At 49.9% G+C, this 18,379-nt stretch overlaps 3 protein-coding genes and 1 long non-coding RNA gene across 9 annotated transcripts in view; 1 reads left to right on the top strand and 3 right to left on the bottom strand.

Moving 5' to 3' along the window:
* The window catches only part of LOC122903169 (protein HIRA), an 87,245-nt gene extending 83,212 nt beyond the window's left edge, over nt 1-4,033 (bottom strand). For 3 of the 4 annotated variants that reach the window (XM_044243723.1, XM_044243724.1, XM_044243726.1), the window contains exon 1: nt 3,897-4,033. In XM_044243723.1, the coding sequence (XP_044099658.1) occupies nt 3,897-3,933 (37 nt within the window). In that variant the 5' untranslated portion in view covers nt 3,934-4,033. The remainder of the gene's footprint in view (nt 1-3,896) is intronic. The other variant, XM_044243727.1, reaches the window with a different exon arrangement.
* An 896-nt stretch (nt 4,034-4,929) lies between these two features.
* On the top strand, nt 4,930-8,944 carry MRPL40 (mitochondrial ribosomal protein L40). The gene is made up of 4 exons (XM_044243720.1): nt 4,930-5,120; nt 5,437-5,520; nt 7,516-7,674; nt 8,508-8,944. The coding sequence occupies exons 1-4, from the start codon at nt 5,068-5,070 to the stop codon at nt 8,830-8,832; spliced, it is 621 nt and encodes a 206-aa protein (XP_044099655.1). The 5' UTR covers nt 4,930-5,067; the 3' UTR covers nt 8,833-8,944.
* Nucleotides 5,800-17,076, bottom strand: C3H22orf39 (chromosome 3 C22orf39 homolog). 2 transcript variants are annotated; one of them, XM_044243722.1, is made up of 3 exons: nt 17,052-17,076; nt 16,736-16,903; nt 5,800-5,903 (listed from the first exon to the last, which is right to left on the bottom strand). In XM_044243722.1, exons 1-3 carry the CDS (start codon nt 17,073-17,075, stop codon nt 5,829-5,831), a joined length of 267 nt encoding a protein of 88 aa, XP_044099657.1. In that variant the 5' UTR covers nt 17,076; the 3' UTR covers nt 5,800-5,828. The 2 variants fall into 2 exon arrangements, with proteins under 2 accessions (XP_044099657.1, XP_044099656.1); XM_044243721.1 differs by lacking the exon at nt 5,800-5,903 and adding an exon at nt 10,882-13,708.
* On the bottom strand, nt 7,607-8,534 carry LOC122903168. Of its 2 annotated transcripts, none has more exons than XR_006383928.1 (3): nt 8,451-8,534; nt 8,228-8,341; nt 7,607-7,859 (listed from the first exon to the last, which is right to left on the bottom strand). It is a non-coding gene; the product is annotated as an uncharacterized LOC122903168 (long non-coding RNA). The 2 variants fall into 2 exon arrangements; XR_006383929.1 differs by having other exon boundaries at nt 8,228-8,338; nt 8,451-8,531.
* Nucleotides 17,077-18,379: the final 1,303 nt, after the last annotated feature.

Raw genomic sequence — 18,379 nt, 5'->3', positions numbered from 1 at the left:
CCACTTTCTGACCAATATGTGGCTATAACCTAACTTAGAAAAGAACCTCCAAGCCTAAAATAAAATCAAATATATAAGAAATACTGTATCCAAGAACACAGAGTAAAATAGGTGTAGGTGTTAACAGTGGCTGGCACATACTTCCATATACATGATAAATATTATCAGCTCTTATTGTATATCTTCAGATAGCTTTCTTATATTTGGGTACAGGGTGAAAACACAGGAACAAATCTTTATATTTCCTCAACTTTACCTAGAAGTGGAATCACAAGGGCGCCTGGGTGGCTCAGTGGGTTAAGCCGCTGCCTTCGGCTCAGGTCATGATCTCAGGGTCCTGGGATCGAGTCCCGCATCGGGCTCTCTGCTCAGCAGGGAGCCTGCTTCCCTCTCTCTCTGCCTGCCTCTCCATCTATTGTGATTTCTCTCTGTCAAATAAATAAATAAAATCTTTAAAAAAAAAAAAAAAAGAAGTGGAATCACAAGCCTAAGAATTTACAGCTAATACATGATAGCAATCTTGAATCCAGTTTGATTCCATGTTCAAGGCTCATTTCACTGTTATACAACAACTTCAAAATTGTTGTTTTGAAGGGGATCACCTTAGAGCAGTGATTCTCAACTGGGGCTGATTCTGGCCACCGGGGCTCTACTACATTTGGTTCACTGGCATATTTCCAGCACTCAGCCCCTGGCACACAATCTGTACTCATTATTTGTTGAATGGATGAATTCACTGAGTGCCCGTCTATGCAGGACCCTCTGATGGATGATGCAGCAGATCTGAAGTCCATTACTATGATGGTCTATTTGGTTGTCACAGCTGGGTGTGTGTGTGGGGGTGGTGGTAATGGTATCCCAATGGGTTAAGGCCAGAGATGCTAACATCCTACAACACACAGTATGGTCCCCACAACAATTAGGTGGTTCAAAATGTCAATAGTGCTAAGGTTGAGAAACCCTACCTTAGAGGAAAGGTCTTACCACTATTATTAGCCAGGAAAATGGAGACCGAAAGTATGCTTACATCCCAACAGATATTTCTTCCATTGCCTTTAACCTGCTTTATTCTAGCTGTCCTCTTCACCATGGCTGAATGGACACTGCTACCACAGGGAAAATACTAGGCTCTCTGCTCCTTCCCTATTTGGACTCCCAGACACCAGAAAAAGTATGTTCAAGCCACATAACAAGTCAGGAGATATGAATGCAGAGTCAGGAAGCCAGGAAGTGCAATGATGCACTCTCCACAGCACCATGGTCTTCTGGGTTTGTTAGTCCAAAGTAAGCATGATTTTACTGGCCACCACCCACAACTCTGGTTTCTGGCTAAGCAGCTCCTGCTCCCAGCAGCTCCTACTATTTACCAGTCTTTAAAAGACCACTCAGTAGTGATCCAGATTATTATCATGTTCTTCAGGACAGTGGTAATTAACCCTGACAGTCCTTCTGAACACTTGAAAAGAGAGAGACTGATTTCAGGAGATTTTAAAAGAAAGGAAACTTAACTCCTATCCTGCCAGAGTTTCAATTCCTTTTATTACTACCTTTTAGATTTCTAGAGCACTTTAGATTTCTAGAGCACTTTCTAGAGCACTGGGGAGCATTTCTGTGTCTACCTATGCAACCAAAGATCACAACTGTACTGTGAAGAAACCAGAGGAAATTATTATCCTATTCCATTCTAGGACCATGAAGGGAGAGACTGCAGCAACAAGAGGCCAGGGCCCGGTGCTCTGTCCACTCTGCCAGGTTGGAATGTTTGGCTGCTGGCCTGGTTGCAGACTCTCGCTCATTTGTACCTAGATAATCGCTTAAGCATCTTGACACACTTAATGCTTACACAGCATAAAACTTGTGTCCTACAAAGGAGTTTATCACAAAGTTAGAAATTATATGGCAAGAAACAGAAGAAAGACTAAAGAAGGGTAGATAATACACAAAAATTGATCTATGGGGTGATCTCGGGGTCCTGGGATCAAGCCCCTTCTTGGGCTCTGTGCTCAGCAGGGAGTCTGCTGGAGGATCCTCCCTCCCTCTGGCTGCCCGCCTACCCCAGCTTGGCCTCTCTCACTCCTGCTCTAAAATAAATAAGTAAATCTTAAAAAAAATGATCCAGGGACGCCTGGGTGGCTCAGTGGGTTAAGCCTCTGCCTTCGGCTCAGGTCATGATCTCAGGGTCCTGGGATGGAGCCCTGCATCAGGCTCTCTGCTCAGCAGGGAACCTACTTCCTCCTCTATCTCTGCCTGCCTATCAACCTATGATCTCTCTGTCAAATAAACAAATAAATAAAATCTTTTTAAAACAAATAAATAATCCAGACAAAGCATTTTAAAACAAAAATTCCTTTAGATCTTCACTTACACAGCAAAATTTTTCCCTTCCTGACTCATGAGCACCATAATTTATAATCACTGAACATCTGCTCAATTCTCCAGGGAAAGATCTGCAAACTACACATCAGGGAATGCTCTTGGAGATCAGCACTTGGAAAAATCCAACTAAAGTTCACCACTTTTGCTTTCATGCACAGTAAGTCTAGTTGTGTCTTTGTAAATTACGAAAACCTCAGCTTACCTGTTGCAACCAGTATTTACCATATACCCTTTGTGTGAAGGTACTGTTGAATGTGGTAGGGAATACAGAGGGGACTGTGGCAGTCCCCTGCCCTGAGAGATCATATGGAAAGTACACACACAGGGACTGGGCACATCTAGTGGAATAAAACAGGAAGAATGTCTCAACAACAACGAATAAGGTAACCTCATCTGGACCCTGAAAAATGAGAGAGGTGTCATATAAGAAGACAGAAGGAGAAAATACTTCTGACTGAAAGAACATAGATGTTCAGTTCAGTTCAGCATCACGGGATTAAGTTCAAAACTAAAAAGCTCCACATGTATAAAAAAGGGGCCTTACTTGCTCTCAAAGAAAACACTAGCTCCCTCTAGTCGCCTTGCAAAGCAGATAGGAGGAACAAGAGAGAATCAGGGTGACCCTTTTCCTGTCAGCACAGACAGGCTGGAATCAGGGATACAGACCCTAGGCTGGAGGAGTGCTCCTTGGGCTTCAGTGCTGTCAGCAAGAGGATGGGGGTCTCTCCCCCCTCACCTCTCCCGGGAACAAAGACCAACTCCTGCAGCACTTGTGCCAACAGAGTACAATTATGACAAACTGCTCTACCAGTTTTGGGGGCTTATCTGCACTCAACCAGAGGACTAGGAGAGTCTGTTCCCCCAGGGTGCACTTTGGGACCACCGCCACAGGGTTAAGGAAGGCCCTATCCTAGATCACCCCTTGTCCTACAGGCTCCAACCCAAGCCACCCTGATGTCTCAGCTCAGCATAAACGTGGTTCGTTCAGCTGGGGGACCTTAGGGACCAAGCCATAGTCCCCCAAATGGGGGCACTGTCACCAGATTCAGGTCTCTGGCAGGAGCAGTAACAGTCCCACCAGCTGGGCAGAGACATGCAGATTGCAGGTGTTCACCCCACCACTGAAAAGCCACAGAGGGGACTGGGCCCCAGTTTCACACACTGGACCATCTGAGCACATCCTGGCTGCTGTAGACGAGTGGCAGGAGCTGGCTGGCGACCAGGGCCGCTCCCCGGAGGCAGGCCGCGGCTCCTCCACGGACCACGGGTGGGCGACCGAGGGCTCAGTGCAAGCGCCAGGAGTGAGGGCGGATTCGCTGAGGACAAGCGGAGCACGTGCCCGTGCTCGCCGGGTTCCTCGGGCGGAGGACAAAGTCCGCGCCCGCCGACCCTGCAGTTTGGGCACCGGGCACCGGGCGCGTCGGGGGCGATAAGGGCAGGGCCTGCGCGCGGCTCAGACCCCGCTCCAGGCCCCGCCTCGACCCCCGACTCGGCCTTTCGCGAACCCGGCGCGCACTCACCATTGTGGTTGACCCAGGTCGGCTTCAGGAGCTTCATTGTTCGGCCGCCGCCGCCGCCGCCGCCGGGCTGAGGCGAGAGCCGCGTCCCTCAGCGCGCCCGGGCCATGGAGCCACCGCCGCTGCTTCCTCCCGCGCCGCCCTCCGGCCGCCGCCCGCCCCGCGCCCTCAGCGCCGCCGCGCCATCGCCGGCCCGCGCCCCCCTCCGCCGCCACAGCCGCCCCCCGCGCTCGGCCGCCGCCGCCGCCGCCACAGCCGCATCCCCTGCGCCGCTCCTCCTCCGGCGGCTCCCGGGCAACGCCGGAAGTCACGGCGCGCACCTGCCAAATCGCCCCGGCGGGAAACCGCTCCCCACGCGGACGGGGCCGCCCGGGCTTCTTCGCGGGCAGGGGCAGGGCAGCGTGACCCCACTTGGAGCCCGCCTGGGGCGCGGTCGCCCACGAGGGGCTCGACTAGGAGGGCGACTGGCGAGCTGGGCCTCGAGTTGCAGCCCAGGCCGGCGAAGCCAGGAAGGGTCGGGATGGCGTGAACGGCCCTCTCACCAGCTCTACCTCGCTGGTGCCGAGTCCGACTAATTTGCTAGCTTCCGTCATTCATCAATACGCGTTTGTTGGGCATCTCGCGAGCGCCAGGCCACGTGCCGGAGCCGGGATGCTGTGGCCGGCAGTGGCCGGGGCCCCGCAGTTCGGACGAATGCCGGGAAGGAGCTAGCCCTGAGGGCTGGGACGGGGGGCTGGTCGAGGGGGAGACCGAGAAGAGTGCGTTTAGGAAGATCGAGACCATTTACAGAAACGTAGGCACTTGTACCCGGAAAGACGCCCTCTCGGTCACTCTGGCTGCACTGCGGGGTCTCAGCCCTCGCAGGGACACAAGCCGACGACCTAGAGCAACCGCTAATGCAGTTGTACTCTCAGCAGGAAAGAGCTCACAGCCACCCGCAGACACGGAAGGGAGGACGCAGAGCTACGTGCTAGGAGCTCGGGGCGTGCCGCGCGGCGCCGGGGCGTACGGGGCGGGGCCACGTCGGGGGCGGTCCAGGTTCAGCCCAGCCCTCAGTAGCCGGAACGCGGGAACGCGGAGCGACTGGAAGGCCGGAACTTTGAGAGGGGCACTGCGGCCCAGACCGCCAAGGGGCGCGCGCCCGGAAGCAGCGGGTTGACTGCCAGAGGGGGCGATGGCACTCGCGGCGTTAGGGGTTTCCGCTCGCGCTCTGCGCTCACGGAGTTGGTGAGTGCGGACCACAGCAGGGTCTTGGGGTCCCTCGCCTGTGCTCTCTCGCCGACCGCCCTTGACCCCTTTATCTCAGGGAGGAGCTAGCTGATCGCGCCTCTTCCTGTAGATGAAAATCCAAGGACCCTGGCGAGCAGGGGCTCTGCCCAAGTGCTCTCTGGTGTGAACGGGGGATTTTGGCCAAGTCTCCCACGTTGACTTGTCACATCCAGCAGTTACCAGGGCCCCAGGTTTTAAGGATAGCATAATTTTTTGCTCTTTTCCTGTTTAGTGAGGAGAGTCAGATATTTATATATCCTTTTGTCTTTTTCAGGCTCCTGGGAAATTGGCAGACACAGATTAGAGAAACCCACCAGCGAGCTTCTTTATTATCCTTCTGGGAACTAATTCCCATGAGGTAAACTACCCTGGGCCCGACCCTTTGGGGGTGTCTGCAGGAGACTGATGTGCGTATGAGCAGAACAAGACTACAGGACATTTGGTTTGCAAAATTAATAAGCCTGCAAAATATCTTGGTTAAATTTACTATTTTTTAAAGATTTTGTTTATTTGACAGAGAGAGACACAGCGAGAGAAGGAACACAAACAGGGGGAGTGAGAGAGGAAGAGGGGCTTCCCCTGACCAGGGAGCCTAATGCTGGGCTCAATCCCAGGACCCTGGGATCATGACCTGAGCTGAAGGCAGACGCTTAATGACTGAGCCACCTAGGTGCCTCTCTTGGCTAAATATAGGTAGATGCTTTTCTGTTTTTCAGCATTCTGTATGTGGAATACTGCTGCCTGTAATCAGAAAACAAAAATTAAATATAAAAATGGATTAAATAAAAATTAGTTTTAAAGGGATTGTTGTACATTTTAAAAGACACAGCACAGATATCTGATTTCCCAGAGAGGTCTAGGGAGGCATGAGGATTAGCTTTTCCACCTAGGAGTCTGGATGCTTTCTAGGGACTTGATTCACAAGGCTCAGTCTTGATGCTAGAGGATTTATTTTCTTTCTTAAGATTTTATTTGTTTGAGAGAGCGAGCGAGCCCAAACCAGGGGAGGGGCTGAGGAAGAGGGAGAAGCAGACACCCTACTGAGCAGGGAGGGTCCCCTGGCTGGCTGAGGCTGGAGCCCAGAACACGGGGATCATGACCTGAGTGGAAGGCAGGTGGTTAACCTACTGAACCACCCAGGGGACCCAGAGGATTTACTTATTTTTAATAGTATATTATCCCCATAGGAGATCTGTTCCTGAGTGTACATTGGACTTTTGTGAATGCTCAAGGATGGGAAATTTGTTAAGAAATCCCAAAAAGTGGGACGCCTGAGTGGCTTAGTGGGTTGAGCCGCTGCCTTCAGCTCAGGTCATGATCCTAGATCCTAGGATCGAGTCCTGCATCCAGCTCCTTGCTTGGCGGGGAGCCTGCTTCTCTCTCTGCCTCTGCCTGCCACTCTGCCTGCTTGTGCGCTCTCTCTCTCTTTCTCTCTCTCTCTGACAAATAAATAAATAAATAAAATCTTTAAAAAGAAAAGAAAAGAAAAGAAAAGAAATCCCAAAAAGTAAAGAGAGACCTAGCAGTCACTTTTATTACTCAAACGACTTTTACAAATCACAAATTCAGGGGTCCTGGGTGGCTCAGTTGGTCAAGGATCTGTCTTCAGCTCAGGTCATGGTCCTAGGGTCCTGGGATTGAGCCCTGCATTGCATTGGGCTCCTTGCTGAGAGGAGAGTCTGCTTGTCCTTCTCCCTCCCCCTTGCTCATGCTGTCTCTCTCACTCTCTATCTCAAATAAAATCTTTTTTTATTTTTATTTATTTTTTTTAAGATTTTATTTATTTATCTGACAGAGAGAAATCACAAGTAGACAGAGAGGCAGGCAGAGAGAGAGAAAGAGGGAAGCAGGCTCCCGGCTGAGCAGAGAGCCTGATGCGGGACTCGATCCCAGGACCCTGAGATCGTGACCTGAGCCGAAGGCAGCGGCTTAACCCACTGAGCCACCCAGGCGCCCCCTCAAATAAAATCTTTTTTTAAAAAATCACAAATCCATTTAAAATGTGAGTAATGATTTTCTAATTCATCAGTTTGGTGTTTTTAGTTTTCACTGCAATCCCAAGACACACCTGAACCCAACATGAAAGATGAGTACTTATTTTTAATTTATACCCTGATGGCCCATGAAGTTTTTCTAGCCCTTCCTGGGGTGCCAGTGTCCACACAGTTCTGACAAGGACCCTGGGTTGGAGGCCGACCCCTTTCACACCCAGCTCATGAGGTTAGACCCACGTATAGTTCCTTCCCCAGTGGACAGCACGGTACAAGTTCTGGGCACCTCACCCAGCACCATGTCTCTCAGCAGGTTTGCAAGGCTGAAGAGGAAAATGTCTAATGTTTGCTTTATCCGTTAGAGCAGAACCTCTGCGAAAGAAGAAAAAGGTAGATCCTAAAAAAGACCAAGCAGTAAAGGACCGTCTGAAAAAGAGGATCAGACGACTGGAGAAAGCTAGCCAGGAGCTAATTCCCATTGAAGATTTTATTACACCTGTGAGGCTCTTGGATAAAGCAAGGTAAGAGTTCTCTAGGGTCGAGGTTCTCAGGACATAGTTCCATCATCTTCAGGTAGTTGTATCTGCATTTCACACCCGTGAGGTGAGTGGGCATGGGCTCACTAGGTCCCAGTCTGAGTCCTCTTCTCCTTGACTGTGTTTTGTGGGAGGTGGCAAAAGCATTCCTGGGTGGTGCTCCTGAATGGCTGACATGGGAAGGAAACTCAGAATAACTGTTTGATAAGTCAGTTCATGTTGTTGCTTTTTTGCAAGCTGAGTTTTAGCTGTGACTGATAACTTGAGCCTTGGGTCTGCAGCCCTTGCCTCATCTTGATGGTAGAAACCCCTTAGCCTCTAGCTTTATGGTACAAATATTCACAGTTGGGATGTGATGTGTACAGGTCTGGCAGGGTTGCTGCCTTGTAAAAAGCGTGTACCATTTATAAAGTAACAGCTTGCCATACAGGTGGGACAGAGCAAATGCTTTTTTGGTATTCTGTGGCTGATCTGGGCTCTGGTCTCCTTGGGACTTGGTGTCCATTTTCATGACACCACTTAACATTTCCATACTCACCAAACGTAGTCTCAGCCTGGGGTAAGGGAAGGGCTGCCAGTCTTCTTAGAACCTCACTGTTTCTTGTATCCATGTAAAGCAGATGGCACTGGCTTCCAGCATCAGTTGCATCTGCTACCACATGACCATTCCGTTATTTATCCCTAACTTCCATGTTTTCCCCCAAGTCCCATCTCTGTCTGGCAGTGGGGACGTTTTGGTCATAGGCAGTCACCCAGCCTACCTCGCCAGTGAGATCGGTGCTTCCCAGCTTTACACCTTTGGATTTGTGTGTTCCCAGACAGCGGCCTCCTGTGGAGCTTCCCTTTGAGGAGAGTGAGAGGAGAGCTCTGCTTCTGAAGAAGTGGTCCCTGTACAAGCATCAAGAGCACGAGAAGGAGAGGGATGCCATCAGGACCATGCTCAAGTCCCAGCAGGAAGCTCTGCAGGAGCTGCAACTCATGTCCCCAGAGCTATATGCAGAGGCCACCAAGCGGGACCTCAGTCTGTTCCCCTTTGAAAGAGAAGGACCAGATTACACGCCACCAGTCTCCAACTACCAGCCCCCTGAAGGCAGGTACCATGATATCACCAAGGTATACACACAGGTGGAGTTTAAGAGGTAGAGCTGCAGGCACCTGCCCACAGAACACTCTGCCCTTTAGAGCCAGGAGGATGAGGGCTCAAGCTTGCTTGTCACAGAACCAGGGATGCTGTGAATAAATATGTTTAATCAAGTGTCTCTGTTTTATGCGTGAGTCAAAATTAATTGACCTGAAGGCTGATAGAGGTGAGAGATGGTGCCCTTGTCTGGTACTGGGAGAGAATGACCAAGACATTTACTGCTGCTCCCCAGTAAAAATGAAGATTCCAGTTGTGTGGGGCAGACACCACCAGCAAGAGGCAGCTATGTACCTCAAGAGCAGAGGAGAAGGATGTGTAGACTGTGTGCTGTGCGTTGTCTGTGTACCTGTGCAGACAGGAGAGGCTGGGCTTTCCCTGGGCCTTCCCACTGGGGAAATGGAACACGGGACCTTCCCCACATCCCTGGCAGGGCCATCTTTGGGTTTTAAGCTGGGGAGGGAAGTGGAAGAGAGTGAAGCAAGTCTGGCACCCACTACTTAAAGTTGCTATACTCCCTAGGAGGGGACTCTCGATTCAAGTGTTAGTCTGGGATAGTCAATGTGTTAGTGTGCCGGGGCTGCAAGAGCAAAGTACCACAGACCAGGGGCTTAAATCACAGAAATTTGTTTCTCATAGCTCTTGAGGCCAGAATTCCCAAGATCAAGGTGTTGGCAGGACTGGTTTTTCCTGAAGCTATTCTCCTTTGCTTGCAGAGAGCCACCTTCTCCCTGGGTCCTCGTAGGGTCCTCCCTCTCTGCCTGTCTCATGTAATAAGGGTACTAGTCAGATTGGATTATGGCCCAGTATTATGACCTCCTTTTAAATTAATTACCTCCTTAAGTACCCTATCTCTAAATAGTCCCATTCAGAGGTACTAGTGGTTAGAGCTTCAACACAGGAATTTGGTGGCAGGGAACAACCCAACTGTGTTGGGGAACAACACAATTCAGCCAGAAATAGTGAAGGTCCAGTAAGCAAAAAGCCATTTCTCCCAGTGACTTGCATTGCTACCTCACAAAGTGTTTTGGGTTTTTCACCACCTTAGTGCAGATAAACCAAGAAAACATTTCATTTGAGGAAGAATTCAAATTATTTTCTTCTGGTATGGGGTTCATTTTTGGTTTAAAAACTTACTAAACATTTTTACTGGATAAAAACACTGCCTAAGGATTCTAAGTTTGTTAGTTCTATCTTTTTTTTTTTTTTTTTTAAAGATTTTATTTATTTATTTGGCAGAGAGAGATCACAAGTAGGCAGAGAGGCAGGCAGAGAGAGAGAGGAGGAAGCAGGCTCCCTGCTGAGCAGAGAGCCCGATGCGGGACTCGATCCCAGGACCCTGAGATCATGACCTGAGCCGAAGGCAGCGGCTTAACCCACTGAGCCACCCAGGTGCCCCCTGTTAGTTCTATCTTTGAGACAAACACTGAATGTAGCCACTTTTCACAACCTCACTGCTCCCTTAAGGTCCATACCACTGCCACATTTTGTCTATTCCACTGCTGCAGCAGCCAACTGATGCCTCCATGTGGCCACCCCCCCTGCCCTCCCCTAACCCCCTGGAAGCTGCTCTGCACAACAACCAGAGGGCTCTGTAAAGCACAAGCCAGGGCAGGCATTTAGCTACTCACCACCCATGATCACAACTTACAGACCCCCATCCACCTTCCCCCATCAGCATATGGCACCCAGTGTTCCTTGTGGACTGTGGGCTGCTTCCCCTATAAGGCCCAGGCCTCTTCATCCTGGTCTCGACTTAGATGCTGAGGCCTTCCCCACCTCCCTGTTGGTTTTGTTTGTTTTGTTTTTTGTTTTATTTATTTATCAGATAGAGCACAAACAGTGGGAGTGGCAGGCAGGCAGAAGCAGGCTCCCTCCTGAGCAAGGAGCCCAATGTAGAACTCAATCCCAGGACCCTGGAATCAGGACCTGAGCTGAAGGCAGATGCTTAACTGACTGAGCTACCCAGGTGCCCCTGCAGGTGCTTTGTTGTAGTGCTTTTCAAACAATGGGTTTCATCCATTAGGTTATATAATCAATTCATGGGGTCAGGGTCAGCAGTTTTAACTTTTTATTTTGAAGTAGTTACAGATTTACAGGAGGCTGGAAATAAAGATGCAAGGAGGGGCTGTGTGTGGTTCTCCCAGCCTCCCCAAGAGTTAACATCTTACATGCCACATACAGTGTGTAAGAAAGAGACTGACATAGGCAGAGTCCAGAATGCATTCAGGTTTCCCACTGTGTCTGCACTCACCTGTGTGTATGTCTAGCATTGCACAATTCCATCACACATGCAGCTCTGTAGGAGTCAAGGTTCCATTACCACAGGATCCCCTTATATACCCTAGCCACATCCACACCCTCCTTCCATCCCTAACCCTTGGCCCCATTAGCCATTCTCCATCCCTATTATTACATCATCTCACCAATGTTACATAAATGCTACTATGTCATATGCACCCATTTAAGATTTTTTAGCTCAGTATAATTTACCTGAGCTTCACCCAAGCTGCTGCACATACAGCAGTTTCTTTTCAGTAGCACAGAACTGCAAATGACAGTGTATCACACCTTGTACAGGTAAGGATTGTTTTGTGAAGCTTATTTCAATCATATATGCAGTATATAAAGTATGTACCAGATCATAGAACTTGTTACGGGTTTCATGCAAAAAATTTGAGGGCTGCTCTATCTTCTCCCTGCCCATTTTCTTCACAGCACTTAAGATTATTTTAGACTTATTTAATTATGTTTAAATGTTTATCTCAGGCCCCTAAACTCAACTGGGGCTCTTTGAAGGCAACTTGCCCATTTCAAGAGTGCAATCCCAGAGCCAAAGGCCCCACCGGGCAGTGTAGCAGGTGCTCAGATGTTGGGAGTTAAAAAGTTAAAAGAGGAGCAGACGTAGGAACATTCTATGCAGCAATGATTATCTGTCAGTAAGACTTCCTCACAGAGAGCCCATTCAGTGACGGGCAGCCTCCAGCCCTAAATAAGCACATAGAGAATGTGGATCCCTTGTGGTGAGCCCTCAGGACTGCTGTGCTGGCTGCCACTGCAGCACCCCACCCTCCGCCCCGGGAACCCCAAGGGATCATACACAGATTGCAAAATTCCAATGTCCCTTCTTCTGTTTCAGAGTGAAGAGAATGCCTGTAGCTCCCCAGCTTCCCACTCTCCTCCTTGGCTGGAAATGCTCCAGAAAGTAGCCACAGACACAAGACAGATACCCTGGCTGACTCAGATATCAAAACACCCACGCTGAGATAGGCTCTTCTTTATACTCACCCCTCTGCTCCTGGGCTCCTATGAGCACACCCCCCACCCACTCACAGGTACATGCAGTCACAGGGAAAGACCATTGGGGGCCTATATGCAAACGCCCCTACCACTCAATGGGTATACACACACACACACACACACACACACACACACACACACATACACAGGGAGAGGCTACTGGGGACCTATGTGTAACCCCCGCCCCCAACACACATACCCTGGTACACAGAGTCACAGGGAAGGATCACTGGGGACTTGTGTGCACACATCCCTACCGCTCACAGGTACATACACAGGGAGAGGTTATTGGGGCCCTATGTGCAGATCCCCCCAAACTTACAGGTATGTGCAGTCACAGGGAATCTTGGGATAATACAGGATGACAAGGCAAAATCTAATTTTTAATTTGTGCCTTTCTGAAGTGATGGGATTATTTTGCCCCCAAAAATGAGTTAAAAGATGTCTGACCCACTGCCTGTAGCCAGGCTGGGGCCCAGTCGTGAGGAGGGGGGACTAAAGTGGCAGCTTGGCCAGGCAGAAGCAGAGAGGCTGTGGAGCACACAGCCAACCTCGCCCTTGGCACCATGCCACGGAACCTGCTCTGCAGCCACGAGATGCTAAATCATTTCGTTAGTGATAAAAAGACCTCTTCAAAAACTCAAGTTCTTGTTGGCTCATATGCATATATTTTAAAAACACCTACAGGGGTATAAGTATATAAAATTCCCATACTCTCTGAGCACAATAATGTCAGATGCTAAATCTAACAATCTCAACTATTAAATTGTGGATTTAATTTTCAGTCTGTCTGAAATCACATGTGTAAAATGGCATTTGAGATAATCTACATTTTCTAAAACCAACGAAAGAAAATTTTAAAGGAAGGAGACTAAAATTCCATACACCCTGGGCTTGGGTTTCTTGAGCCAAGAGTCTATGATCCCGTTTAATGCGAGACTGTGTATTCTGTAGCTGTGTTCGTTTCTTAAAAACCAAGAGGCCTATCTCCTACGAAGAGCAATGCTGCAAATGAACTTAGTGAGTGGGCTAATAACTCCGTGTAAGCACCGGGGGCTGGCAATGCACACTGTCACCAAGCCAAGACCAGGAAAGGTATTCCCCACAGCACGACCATTTAGTTACCTCATGTGTCCACTTGGGTCAGGTCTACTGCTCAAGAGTTTACCTGAGAATGCTGTAGTCCGGGAGTGGAGCATGAATTGGCCTGACCTGGCTGCTTACTGGGATCTGCGGCGGTGGTTGGCATCCTGGGAGCTGTGCGGTGGGCAAGATTGTCTGCCAGAGCAAGGCAGCAGCGGGGGTGGGCAAGGAGGGCTGGAGACCCCGAGCTCTGTGTTCTAAGTCAAGCGGAAAATTCAGGGACTCACTAGACTGAGCCGGTCACTGTCCTTAGGGTCCTGCGACAGCCCCACTTGAAACAGATGAGAGGAAGCCATTCCGGAGTGCTCATCACTGTTGTTTCTCCTCCTGTGGTAGAGGGAGGTGCCAGTCTGCAGGAGGGCTCTGCCTCAAGGCCCACACCAGGGCGTGCTTCCGTGTAGCCTGGACTCTTGCACGTTCGCTCTCACAGAGGGACCGCTGTGCAAAGGAGACCCCCGGTCACTTCCAGCTCACGTCGCCCCTGTAACTCCCTTCTCCTCAGGCCCCTTCCGAAAAAGCTGGAAAAATGAAGTGTAAGGCACATACCACTCTAGAACTTGGCTGCTTCTACCTAATAAACCTTGGCTATTATCCCATACTAAAACACAAAGATCTAGATCATTCCTTCTCCTAAGCTATCGTGAAAACTACTGTACAGGTCACCATCATTTGAGTAAAGTTTAAAATATCTTGTTCTGGGTCTCAGGACTTGATGCCTTCAGTTCGACCTAATCAGATTTACCTGCTGAGACCAGCATCAGGCCAAGCTGCGAGGAGGGACAAGAGTCTGAAAGAGAGGCCTCAGTGGGGAGGAAGAGACACATGCCCAGGGAGCTCTGGACAGGGGAGGAGGAATCCAGACAAAAGACAATAGGTACCACTCAACCAGTGGGCTTTTCTCTGCTACTCTCTTCCCAAAATAAACACGGGGCAGTACCTTATAACCATGAAAAGTGCACTTGGTAGGTGCCAAGCACTATGTTGGCCTTTTTACAGATATAATTTCACCTTCTCTATCTCATTGTCTGTCTTTGCTCAAGCTCTACTGTCTTAAACAGAATGTTTTTGTTCTTAACTTAAAAAGCAATTAGAAATGCAAAGGATATGAAAAACTCCCAGACTTCTGTCCTGTGGTGAAACTAACAGCTTCCCCAACACAATTTTAGACACAAATTTTAGTGTTAGTAGTGTTTCCCTAAAGATGGAATAATCTACTGCCTAGTGTACTTCCATGGTTTATCACTAGGTATACTATGGGTACCTTTCCCTGCCCAGATAGATTGCTATCTATTTTTTTTAATGGATAAGTTGTACCCCACTGTGTGGAGGAAGTTACTTGATTACACGTCTGCTAGCAGCATTTAGGATGCTTTCAGTTTGTACTATCATAGTGATGCAGCAGGTATTTTGAACTTTTTTTTTAAAAGATTTTATTTATTTGACAGAGAGAGCACACAAGTAGGGGGAGCATCAAGCAGAGGGAGAGGGAGAAGCAGACTCCCGGCTGAGCAGAGAGCCCTACATGGGGCTCGATCCCACGACCCTGGGATCATGACTTAAGCTAACGGCAGACACTTAACTGACTGAGCTGCCCAGGCACCCCAGGTATTTGAAGTTTTAAATACACTGTTACCCAGTTACTTCCCAAGGATGGACTTCCAGAAGTAAAATAAGGAGGTCAAAAGGTATCCTTTTGACAGATAATCAGAATAAGTCAACACTCCCATCAACACTGCACAAGAGCCCCTGACTCTCCAAACCCTTATCAACACTTCTGACATTTCACTGGGCAGAAATCACTTGTCATTTGACCTTGTATACCAGGTCATTTAATTTTCTTTTTGCATGAATTCCTTCTTTGTGCCCTTTGTCCATTTTTAAAAAAAATTTAAAAAAAAACTTAATTATTTGAGAGAGAGAGGGGGAGAGAGAAAGCAGGAGCAGGGGGAGGGGCAGAGGGAGAATTAGGGAGCCTGCTCAGCAGGGAGCCGGACACAGAGCTCCATCTCAGGACCTTAGGATCATGACCTGAGCTGAAGGCAGATGCTTAACCGACTGAGCCACCCAGGCACCCTCTCTCCCCACTTTTCTATCCTGAAATCATTCCCATTTTTGTGATAAGAAAACTCTCCCTAAAAAAGTTATTAATTTCTTGCCATACAGACAAGCTATCTTTCCCAATTTTTTGATTTCCACTTATATTAGACGGTCATCATTTTCTTTTATACAGAAGCATGGTTTCCACATCTGTTTGTCTGTTTCAATAATCATATACATTTAAGCATGCTGAAGCAGCTGCCAGCCCTGCTGGATCTTTTTCCCCCTTCACCATGAGCACTGCACCCTCAAGCTTCTCTTCATGTCCCCATCCAAAATAGTTCCAAGGCACCACTACCTATTCTAGAATGGAATGAAAGTGCCAGAAGGGAAGGGGCTCTGTTCTCATCACTCCTCTATCTTTAAGAGCTCCCAACATGATAAATATTCGCTGAATGAATAGAAAACCAGAACCACCTCCTCACTGGTCTCTTTGGCCCTCCATAATACACTCTCCCCATCCTGGCAGTCAGACTGATAATATCTATATCTGCATATATATATATATATATATATAATTTTTTTTTTAAAGAAAGGGAAGGGGAGGGAGGGGTGACAGGGGAGACAGAGAGAGAGAGAGAGAGAGAGAAACCCAAGCATGCTCCCTGACCAGCGTAGAGCCTGATTCCACAATCCAGAGATCACGACCTGAGCGTAAATCAAGAGTCTGTCACCCAACCAACATAGCCACTCAGGCACTCCCTGCCCCCACCCCCCTTTTTAAGTAGGCTCCATGCCTAACCTGGCGTCCAGTGCTGGGCTTAAACTCCTGACCCCGAGATCAGTACCTGAGCTGATGTCAACTGTCAGACGCTTAACCAAGTGAGCTACCCAGGGCCCTCAGACTGATCTTTTCAAGATATAAATCAGATCATGCTTCCCATGATCTGTAAACCTATCTTTAAGCCCCACCAGGTTCCAGATACTTCCCTAACCTCATCCCCTACCCCTCTATAGCCCACCGTCCTTATGCTCCAAGCACTTGATCCTTCTTTGTGCTCCTCAGATGCGCCCCGCCCTGGGCTGGGTGAAGGCTGTTAAAGCTGGTTCCCGGTCTTTCAGGCCTCAGCAATATCAACTCCTCTGCAGGCCTGCTGAGGACACTAACGCTATTAGGGGATCCCTCCTCTCTCTCCAAACCCCTCTACATTCTCTTCCTTTCTTTGTTCTTCAGTGTCTGAAACCCCCGTTGATGTACTCATATTTGTTATTTCTCAAAAGGAAGGAAGCACAACCAAAGGGGGACCCAGACAGTACTCCTCTCCAGCGCCCCCGGGCCTGGAACGTGGGGAGGGTGTGGTCCGTGCACTCGGACGCCGGGGCAATGCACCCCCACGGCCCAGCGCCACCCCCAGCTCCCCAGTGCACCTGGGCCTCCGCGCTCCGGCGCTCCTCCCACTCCCGGCAGCTGGCCAAGTCGCGCCGCCACTGCTCGCAGGCCGGCCGTTCGCCGTGGACGTAGTAGTGGTGCAGGAAGTGTCTGGCGCTGCGGCAGAGCTTCCACTCCGCGCGGTAGACTTCGCAGGGGCGCGGCGGCTGCAGCGAGAAGCACGCCTGAGCCAGAAGCCGCCGCACTACCCGCCTAGGGACCTCCATCCCGCCCCTTACTTGGGAGAAGCCTCGGGTAATCCGGTCGTTCGGCCCAAGGAGGTCCCTGCACGTCTCGGACGCCCCTAGCACTCACCCGCCAGCCTCCACCGTCCGCCATGTCCCGGCAACTGCGGAACCCCGCCTCTGAGCTCGCTAGCCAATGAAGATTTGAAGACAAGCCGTACCGTGTGATAGACGGATAGGAACCAATGAACTCTGCGCTGTGACGCTAGACTCCTCCCCCGCCTCCTTGACACGCGCCAATAAACAAGACTTCTGGGCTGAGCCGCCAATAACAGCCGGGGGGCGGTGACGGGCGGAGGAGGCGCTCAGGATGGCCAAGGGGCGGAGCGGGCGGGGGTTGCCGCCGGGTAGAAAGCTCTGCGGCGCGCGGGCTGCGAGGCTGAAGAGATGACAGTGGCCCTTCCTCTGGTGCCTGGCGGACCTCCCGGGATGCACAGCCACCTTGTTAGCTATTTCTGAAACCACGGGGTCCACGCCGGTTTTCAGCAGTTTTATTAAATCTCAAAAGATAGGGTTCGTTTTCATAAGCACATACTGAACATTGGCTCCGTGTGGCAAAGCTGTCAAGTCTTTGGATGCAGCGGACTCAGTGAGGGTGGCCCGCTGTGACTGTTGGGAGTTGGAGTTCTAGGGCGCCGGATGATCTCCCGAGGGAACGCAGGCTGGTAGTGGAGGCGAGCGAAGGGTGTTCTGAGCACAGTGGTGAGCTGGTCAAAGGCGTGGAGGCTGTGTGTGACACAGAGTAGAGGGGAGAACCTTGCTAAGTGTGGGGCGCCTTGCATGTCTGATTAGAAGTGAAGGCTTTACTCTGAGGCGTGGGAAGACATGAAGCCTTTATAAAAAGGAGGTGACAAGAGGCAATAAAAGCAGAGGCTCGTGATCTGCGGAGGAGCCCTGCACTACCTACGCAGGGGTTCTCCAACTTCCACAGACTTAATCCTCTGCGGGGGACAGCGAAGTTGCTGGGCCCACCCCAGTATCCAGACTGGGTCAGACTCCCTGAGGGTGGACCAGAAAGCTGCAATTTAACCAGGGGTCCTGCCAAGCTGGCTCACAGACCAAACTTGAAGACAGAGAAGGCTGCAGGCCAGGGTGCAGCAGTAATGACCAGGATTTTTGCTCTGGGTGACCCCTCCCCTCTGTTACCAGAAGTTCACCAAGAGGATCCACCCCTAGCCCAGGCAGGAAAGTGTGGCTCAAGCAAAGGACCAGGAGTGTTTTCATTGCTTACACAGAAGATGTTGCTTAGGGAAGACAAAAACCCAAGGCCAATCAGCGTCTTACCATAAAATTCATTATGCATCCAATGACACATTAGCCAATGTGATCCTGCAAATGGAGGCTGCCTACTCACCAGGGGCGCTTCCACCACAGCTAGTGAAACAGAGACCCATTAAG

This window comes from Neovison vison, chromosome 3, assembly GCF_020171115.1.
Source record: "Neovison vison isolate M4711 chromosome 3, ASM_NN_V1, whole genome shotgun sequence".
Classification (NCBI taxonomy): Eukaryota; Metazoa; Chordata; class Mammalia; order Carnivora; family Mustelidae; genus Neogale; species Neogale vison.
Note: the sequence above shows the minus strand (reverse complement) of the source record. Positions and strands in the feature narration are given on the sequence as shown.

Excerpts from the sequence above, each read along its gene's own strand:
- MRPL40 (XM_044243720.1), top strand. The coding sequence starts at position 5,068 with ATGGCACTCGCGGCGTTAGGGGTTTCCGCTCGCGCTCTGCGCTCACGG. Across the intron at positions 5,121-5,436 it reads GCTCTGCGCTCACGGAGTTG|GCTCCTGGGAAATTGGCAGA; the intron begins GTGAGTGCGGAC and ends TGTCTTTTTCAG. Across the intron at positions 5,521-7,515 it reads TGGGAACTAATTCCCATGAG|AGCAGAACCTCTGCGAAAGA; the intron begins GTAAACTACCCT and ends TTTATCCGTTAG.
- C3H22orf39 (XM_044243721.1), bottom strand. The coding sequence starts at position 17,075 with ATGGCGGACGGTGGAGGCTGGCGG. Across the intron at positions 16,904-17,051 it reads CGGACGGTGGAGGCTGGCGG|CCGCCGCGCCCCTGCGAAGT; the intron begins GTGAGTGCTAGG and ends TTCTCGCTGCAG. Across the intron at positions 13,709-16,735 it reads GCCGGAGCGCGGAGGCCCAG|CGGTCCCTCTGTGAGAGCGA; the intron begins GTGCACTGGGGA and ends TCCTTTGCACAG.